The 9,017-nt window shown below is 41.3% G+C and overlaps 1 protein-coding gene across 3 annotated transcripts in view; it reads right to left on the bottom strand.

Annotated features, from left to right (window-relative positions):
* Positions 1-1,462: 1,462 nt before the first annotated feature.
* The window catches only part of RNF141 (ring finger protein 141), a 38,034-nt gene continuing 30,479 nt past the window's right edge, over positions 1,463-9,017 (bottom strand). For all 3 annotated transcript variants that reach the window (XM_030200988.1, XM_030200989.1, XM_030200987.1), the window contains exons 5-6: positions 7,171-7,278; positions 1,463-2,673 (exon numbers count right to left, since the gene is read on the bottom strand). In XM_030200988.1, the coding sequence (XP_030056848.1) occupies positions 2,523-2,673; positions 7,171-7,278 (259 nt within the window). In that variant the 3' untranslated portion in view covers positions 1,463-2,522. The remainder of the gene's footprint in view (positions 2,674-7,170; positions 7,279-9,017) is intronic.

Below are 9,017 nucleotides of genomic sequence, written 5' to 3'. Positions count from 1 at the left end.
TACTGAACTGATAGAAATAAGAAGAGAGAAGAAATGTGAAAAAAAGAAAAAATGAGAAAGTATGAATGTGTATGTGTGGGTGACAGAGTGTGTGTCAGTGGGGAGGGAGGCGAGAGAGAACTAATCAATGATAATCTGAGGAAAGGGGAGAAAGTTCACCCACCAATCTGAGCTCCCTACCTCCTTGCACCGCCAAACAAAGCAGTCAAATTATACTTATGTTCCTACACCCCTTTTTTCAGCTTCTGAAACCTCATATTCCAGTGGATTCTAATCATATCAGACTTTATTAGTAAATAAGAGGCATATTATTCCTCTTGTGCAAAGACAATAGTGCATGTGAATAATATTTTTCATTAGAAAGGTAATGCTGCTGTTTTACTCAACCCAGGGTAAATGCCAACAGAATCTCAAGACAACATGAAGCTAATAATGGCAAATGGTGCAATTATAGTCCTTTAATAGGAAAACATGTAAAACATTACATTCTAAGTGTCAATGATCCTTATTAAAAATAATGCATAAAACTGGAAGCAGATTTTCCCTTACAGATTACACATAAATAAAAACCTTTACCTAATCTATCAGGGCACCAAAAGCTAAGCCTGGGATAATAGGGCAATCCTCCTCGATCCAGTACTGGGGGCACATCTAACTAGTCAGGTTTTTATGACAGGCACTATGAATATGCATGAAATAGATCTGTATATACTGACTCTCCCAAGTATGCAAATCCATCTCATGCATATTATGTTACAGATATTCTGTAAACTAAATTGCTTAAGTGTGCAACCAGGACAGGGTCAACACTCACCGCTTCAGAAATCCACAGCTATCTGAAACAGATGACTGACAGACTACTTGAAAACTATTAGGTCAGTTTTCAAAAGGGCTGAGTGCCCACCCTCAGGCAACCCCATAGCAAACCTAACATTCAGGAATTTCTAGATCAGTGGTTCCCATACCCGGTCCTAGAGCCAGTCAGGTTTTCAGGATCTCCGCAATGAATATTCATGAGATTTGCATGCAAATCTCTCTCATGAATATTAATTGTGGATATCCTGAAAACCTGACTGGCTGGGGTGCCTCCAGGACCAGGTTTGGGAACCACTGTTCTGGATTATGTGCCTAAAGTTAAGGTTCTGATATTCAGAAAATGTTATTTTTAGGAACCTTTACTCTCTCAAGTTAGGAACTTAATTTAAGCACCTACACTTGGGGGCCCCTTTACTAAGCTGTGTAAGCGTCTACACGTGCCCAACGCGTGCCAAAATGGAGTTACCACCCGACTACCACGTGGCTTTTGTGGTAGTTTCATTTTGGGCGTGCATCCGATACGCGCATCTGAAAAATATTTTTGGGCGCATGTAACGGACGCACGCCAAGTGGCATCTGACGCACATAGGTCATTACCACCCGCATTCTTTACCGCTAGGTCAATGGCTGGCGGTAAGGTGTCAGACCCAAAATAAACGCGCGGCAATTTTGATTTTGCCACACGTCCATTACAGGCGTACTAAAAAATGGATCGTCGCGCGCCCAAAATCCGCACTTACACTACCGCAAGGCATTTTTCAGCAGGCCTTTGTAAAAGGACCCCTAAGTGCTTCTAATTAGGTGCTCAGCATCTTCATATACAAGGCTCTACACTAGTAGTTTTGATTCTATCATGTGATAGTTTCAGTGTCTAAGAAGTGTCATCACTAAATCCAGAGCTAGCCTGTGAAGCCTTCCTTAAGGCCATATTGGCCCTGAAGAAAATTGTATTCTTTATAGACCCATATGAAACTAACATAATAATTATCCAAAGGCCTTGGGGTAAAATTGTGCGTGAAGAAAGAACCCCTCTGGTCTCAAGGTTCAGATCGACAACCATCCTTAGCTGAACTAAAAAGCTGTTGTTTTTGATTGCAGTATTTGTACTCATAGTTTTTTCTTGCCAGGGGGCTGTATAGCTACTGGGCAAGTAAAATATCCAATAAATAAAGGGCCTTACAGCCTACAAAAATCCAGTATTTCTGTAAAAACTGAGGTGAATATTAATAGTCAAGGGGCAGAAGCCGCGCCCTATAATTTCAGAAGTGAATCTGGAATTTATCATTGTTAAATCTCACAATTTCCACCCTGAATTCTTCCATAATATTATAAAGACCATGAAGAGCTCAGCATACCACAAAGTAAAATGTTTTATAAATAAAAACTACACAACACAGCTACATCCCATATGAAAATAATTAAAAGTGTTAATTTCTTATTCAAAACATAAATCTTTAAGATCTTTCCTTCAAGTGTAAGATGACTGGAAGCATTTAAGTAATTTCCATTATTCACCTCCATGTGCCATTAGAACTGAATAATCAGACCTATGCAGTAGTATAAACTTAGCTTACAGTAACAAACCATGTAAACAGAAGGTAAGAAAACTACATGTTAATATATGACAGGGAGGACAAACAGATGTCAACTGAACTGCCTCCCCTCAAAAAAGCATTTATTAAATGAACAAAGCTTGGTCCTCAGTACTATGGGCCGTGTGGCTGGCCTGCCTCATCTGCTAGGTTGAGAATATAGCTTGCAACATCTTCTTCTGTAGGGGCATCCGACACCACCCATGAATCCTTTGACCCAGCCACCTGCAGGCGACATATTGGACAGTTCCTGTTGCGATCGCTCCTGTTCAAGATACAGCCCCCGCCCCCCCAGATAAAGTTATTTGTCCATTTAAAAATATGTTTCAAAAAAAGTCATTACAAAAAGCAAAAAAGAAAAGATCATTTAGAACCAAAGGAGGATGGGGAAAGCAACAGAGATCAACACAGGATTATTATAACAACTGGAAACATGCCAAAATTGTTGCAAGTCTGTTAAGTTGTAAATTCCTACTGCACACAGTTTCTACTTGCTGTAGCCCAGGAAAAGAAATCCCCCCAGGTATCTATCCAACATCTCTCTATTCCTGTAAACCCAGGGAGGGTTCCACTGAGCCTGTAATGAATGTGTGTCTCGTTTCTGAGGAAGCAATTTCTAGGCCTGTCCAAACCTTTGAGTGTTCATGGCTCCAGGAGAGAAACCTCGGGCCCACACGAATTTCAGTTCCCCTCCTCCTGGGACTCAGAATAATAATTCCCAAGCTCCATACTAACTTCTTGTTCCTCTGGCCAAGGAAGGGGATTCACAGGTCTGCTCTGTCTCTTCTCCAAGGACTCAAGGAAGGGATTCTGAAGCAGTGACAGCCACATCACAGGAGGAGCCTGAGTGTACTTGTTTAGCGGCCATTTTTACAACAACCACTGTAATATTTGCCAAACATTGTTTTTTTTTTTTGTTGAACTGTGTCACTTTCTTTCTTGAAAGTGATAAATTTTGGCAAAACTATGGCGTTTATTCTTCCCAAATACACCTTAATTGTATGTATGCCAACAGGATGTGCTCTATCAGAACATCCACATAAACAGGAATGTTCCATATTGGTACAGAGAAGATACTCTGATAAGGAAAACAATTTGTTTTCTTGCTCTTCTATTCTTTTCTCTATTTTTTTGTTTGTGTTGAATTTTTTGCTACAATTCTTATTACTAACATTTTTTACACTTACGTTCACAGCCATAGTGAATTTGAATTTGCAGAATGTGACAATAACTTAAGTATGTTTTCCCTCCAGAGGTAACTATCATCGTACTCTATCCAGTCCAAGAACCAGCTCTCAAACAGATAACAGAACGTTTGAGGAACTTTTAACCTTTAACCCTACTCTATAGGTCAGCGGCAATGTGTTTCCTCTATTTCATCTGTACAAACACTTGGTGCTTGATCCTAAAAGGAAGAAAAATATTCCTTCTGTATGTCTATGGAAAATTTGTACTAAAGCTGGAACCTGGATGTATCAATCTACACACTTAGTGAAAAGGAATGAGGCAAATATACATAGACAATGCCAAACAAAATCAGACTGGCCGCAGATAGGCTCCCTCAAGTACCTATAACTTGAATATAACAACTTGATTCCACATGATCCTTCAAGAATCATTTGTTTTCCAACAAATAACTCGACTTAGCTCAAACATAACATATGATTTCTTTCATCCCTTGTGAATAATACTATTTGGTAATTGTACATTACTAAAATAACAAAAAAAATGGGAAAAACACAGCTTAACTTATAATATGCAGCAACAAAATAGCAGGTCAGATCAAGCAAATACATGCTGGTGAAAAAAAATAGCGGAAGGGGGGAAGAAGGACCTCAGACTGGTGACCTCAGCCAAATTAATGGGATTACTCATGCATATATACCCATATGCACAGTCACCATACTTCAATCACTGGTCCTCAACCAACCACCTCCCTAGACGTTAAACAATGTCTATTTTATAACAGTTTTTATGCAAAAAATGTGCCACATACACACCTCCTCAGGACATAGAGAGCAAGGAAACAACTTATCTTATAGCAGCGTTAAACTTGGGCCTCCCCAACGGTCCATTTCGCCGGAAAGGCTTCGTCAGGGAAGGACGCCCTAATGTTGAAATCCTGCTCAAATGGCAAACGACAAAATCCTGAAACAACAAACAAACAAACAAACATCCAAAGCTCACCCCATTTCACATGCCAGTGCTAACTAAACAGGAGAACAAAACCTACAAGAAAGCAGCTACACATACGGCTTGCCTTCCTGCCGTCAACTACACTGCGTACGCCGCCACACAGAGCAATGCACGCCGGGCTAAATGTGGTAGATTGAGAGGTGTATGAATGTCCTAGGTTAGTGTGATGTGGTTGTTTGTTTTTTTTTTTTTCTGTTCACTTATTTTTTATTTCTTCACAGGTAAGGTTTGTTCCTGCATTACATTGAGGCTATTTCTGTCTTTTGTCTTATATTCCATCATTTTTTGTAATTTCAAAAGATCGTTTTTAGCAGTAGGCCCCCTTTGTTTAGGTGGATAGTATGTGACCCACGGTGGGGGTCCTCCGTTTCCTCCCGCCCCACGTTTTGTTTTACTTAGTAACACTTAAAAGGTTTTGAGCAGTATGTACAATTTTTAGGTGGGCGGTACGACATCTTGGCGGGGGGCTCGTTGGGTTTGAGGCAGGGCACGCTAGCAACCAAACACAGCTGTGCATCGGGTCCCATTGGGTTTACGAGTGGCTGTCGTAAAGGGAATTTAAAAAGCGACGCACGCGTGTGCAATGCTCTGTGTGGGCGGCGTACGCAGTGTAGTTGACGGCAAGGAAAGGCAAGCCGTATGTGTAGCTGCTTTCGTGTAGTTTTGTTCTTCTGTTTAGTATAGCACTGCATGTGAAATGGGTGAGATCTGATGTTTGTTGTGTTTCAGGATTTGTCGTTTGCCATTTGAGCAGGATTTCTACAGTTAGGGCGTCCTTCCCCTGACGAAGCCTTTTACCGGCGAATGGACCGTTGGGGAGGCACCAAGTTTAACGCTGCTATAAGAGTAAGATTGTTTCCTTTGCGCTCTATGTCCTGAGGAGGTGTGTATGTGGCACATTTGCATAAAAACTGTTATAAAAATAGACATTGTTTAACATCTAGGGGATGGTGGTTGGTTGAGGACCAGTGAATTGAAGTAATGGTGACTGTGCATATGGGTATATATGCATGAGTAATCCATTAATTTGCTGAGTTCACCAGTCTGAGGTCCTTCTTCCCCCCTTCCGCTATTTTTTTTCACCAGCATGTAATTTGCTTGATCTGACCCAACTATTTTGTTGCTGCATAATTGTACATTACTACACTCATTGTAACATTATTACCCTAAAACTAGCTTCTGATTTCAGAAGTCAAGTACTCCAGCTACTTAATCCATCTGTAGCGCTATGGAAAACACACAGCCTTGAATGAAATAAAAGGTTAAGGATCATGAATGATATACTACTACAATCATTTCTATAGCGCTACCAGGCGTATGCAGCGCTTCACAACTGAACATGAAGAAAAGAACGTCCCTGCTCAAAGCAGGTACTTTCACTGTCCCTAGTAGGCTCACAGTCGAGTTTTGTATCTGAGGCAATAGAGGATTAAGAGACTTGCCCAAGGTTACAAGGAGTGCAGTGGGAAAGGAACCCAGTTCCTCAGGTTCTCAGCCCACTGCACTAACCATGAATACCTGGGCATTTATGTTTAAAATTTTTTTTTTTTGGGGGGGGGGGGGGAGGAGGGGATTCATTATATCATGGAGTGATAACAGCAGTGCTCTTCAAAGAATGCACAGTATTGAAAGTACACAAACCCCCCCACAAAATTTGTTTGGTTGTCTGCTTGTTTTCATATGCCAAAGACATTTCCTTGTCATTTTAAATGAATGCCATTCCTAGAAATAACTGCTTTATTATGCCTATGCTACGGAGGTGCCGTAAAGGATCTGCCTTACTGGTGCTAAATGCAAAACCTCAGAGAACTATTGTGGGTGTCCCATTAACAGAGGTTAGTAGCACCACTGTGTGTTAACTGCATTGCAGATAATATGAAGCATTTAGCCGTGCCTATTCAGGTGACATAAATTGTACCATGTTAATCTGCCGTCATTCCCTACACCTCATTATGGTACTGCATTCCTTAACAACTGCCAACTGTATATTTAATTTTTATCGAATGCCAAAATGGGAGTCTACTAGACAAAGAGCATGTTATTGCATGGCGCCATCACTCTGGAATTCTTTCCCAGTACCCCTTTGACTGGAACTTTTCCATTTCCAAAATTCAAGACTGAATTGAAAATCCATCTATTTTCTCTAGCTTTTGGTGAGAATCTTAGGGAGCATTGCACCCTAGCTTAGTCTTCCAATTCTTGCCTTTCTATCGCTACTTACATGATTATTTAGTGTACTTTTTAGTGTGTGTGTCAGTACTAAGACTGTTTCTCTCTTCTTATTTCCTCTCTCCTATCAAATTTTATGACACTCTTCCATTTCTGAAGAACATTAACCACCACGTTATGTCCTGAAGATGGACAGTACATCGTTTAATAAGCCATAACCTGTGGTGATTTCTCTACATAAACTGTAAGATGCAGTCTCCCCCTTGCTCTGTCTCCACCCATTCTCCATATTACTATGCATTCACTGCAAAGGTGCTGCATTAATCGTTAGTGTGTGTGCTTAACTGCTGCATTAACAGTTAATACAACTTATTAACTAGACCTCTAAATGCCTTACCACTTGTCGATGCACTTCTGACAGAAAGAGTGTGCACACGGCAGAATGAGATCAGCTCGGCTATCCATGCAGATACAGCATTCCTCCTCATCGGTCAGCTCCTTAACCCTAGGATACACAGACGGGGGACAGAGAGAGGAAAGCATTGGCCAGTAAAAGCAGTTTTATGTTTTCCTTTATTGCCATACACTAGAGGGTTAAACACATATTTAGTATGACTTCACAGTAGGGATGTATAAAGGTTAAAGAAAAATGTATAGATATATATGCAACTGTTAGGTAAACTTGCTGAATGTGACAGAGCAGACGGGATAATGATGAATACAAATCTGACAGTTCTGAATTTAGTTTCTTTACCAGTTTAGAATTCTGCTTCAGTCACTGGATTGTAACAGGAGATTCATGCTAAACTCAACTCTAAGACACCACTACTAACCCAGAGTCCATATCCATTAGGGCTTGGAAACCTAACATCACGCTTTAGGACTCTCAGAATTCTGATATTGTTCTTCAAAGCTTTTGGATATAGCCTAATTAATAATTCCATGTTAATCTTTTAAAATTTGACCAGCAGCTTTCACCTGCTCCTTTCAGCATATGGCTCAGACTTACCCCAGTAGAGGGGTGATGGTCTCTATTCACTGCTCCCTGCGGGTTTTCCAATTTTTATGTCTGATCTCTCATACATATAGTCCCAACTAATGCAACAGTAGCAGTACTGTCCCCCCCCCACCCCCAATTAAAAAACAAACTGGCACAGAAGTAGCCAGTATGTGTTGCTCTTGAGCAATCATGGATAAACTTCATCCTAAGGAGCTGGGTCTGGGAAAATAATCAGGACCTGCAGCGCCACATCACACCACTGTGACTTTAAAAGCAGCAGACTGTCACTCTTTCAGCCTTACTTCACTGAGAATTTATTTATTACATTTGTACCCCACGCTTCCCCACGCTTTCCCACACATGGCAGGCTTAATGCCGCTTACATAGTAACAATATGACTTACAAAGTCATAACAAGAATATACAATTTGTAGTAAATGTAATATTAATAGGGTTAACGGATAAGTAAATTGAACATAGGAGGAATTGGAGTTCAAAATGGCTGCCGAGGATAGACGCATCTTTGTAGCTCCTGAGGAACTTTCCTTTTAGAACTTGGGTGAAACTGGTTTTTGCCTAAGATTACCTCATAATGCCGAAAAGAAGGGGGAAAGCCGCGGCTATCGGCCCCCAGCGACTTGGAACCCCGGTTCGAAGCGGCACGATTGAACCGTTCCTACAGCGGGCCCAGGCCGCTAGTACGCCGACGGGCGGTTCGCTGTTGCCTCCCGCAGCAGTTGAAGGCATGCGAGACACACTTGAGCTGGAAGTTTCATTGAGCCCGGACGCTCGAACACCTCCTCCTCCTCCTGTGTTTCGCGAGTTTCCTCCTTTGGTGGCGGCGTCTCTGAGTCGAACTCCGGAAGGAGAGGTAGCAGTAGGGACGCCGGGGGCGATTGAAGATCAGGAGAGAGCTGAGCTGAATGGAATATCAGCGGAGGAGAGATTTAGCTCTAGTCGACCAGGAAACACACAGCAACAACAACTGACGGAGGTAGGAGCCTTCTCATTTGCTTTAACACAAATCAAACCCCCCGAAGTGACTCTTGAATCCCTTTGGACACTTATAATGGATTTGGGCAAAGCTTTAGTACCCCAAATGCAGAAAGTTAAACAAGATGTTGAAAAGTTAGAAGATAAAGTAAAATATTTAAATACACAGGTGGGACAACAAGCCAAAGATATTCAACAACTACAGGAAGTTCAAAATGTAGTTGTGAAAGACTTAAGTAATTTAAGACGAAA

This window comes from Microcaecilia unicolor, chromosome 4 (genome assembly GCF_901765095.1).
Source record: "Microcaecilia unicolor chromosome 4, aMicUni1.1, whole genome shotgun sequence".
NCBI lineage: Eukaryota > Metazoa > Chordata > Amphibia > Gymnophiona > Siphonopidae > Microcaecilia > Microcaecilia unicolor.
The sequence above is the reverse complement of the archived record's forward strand: the minus strand, read 5'-3'. Positions and strand labels throughout refer to the sequence as shown.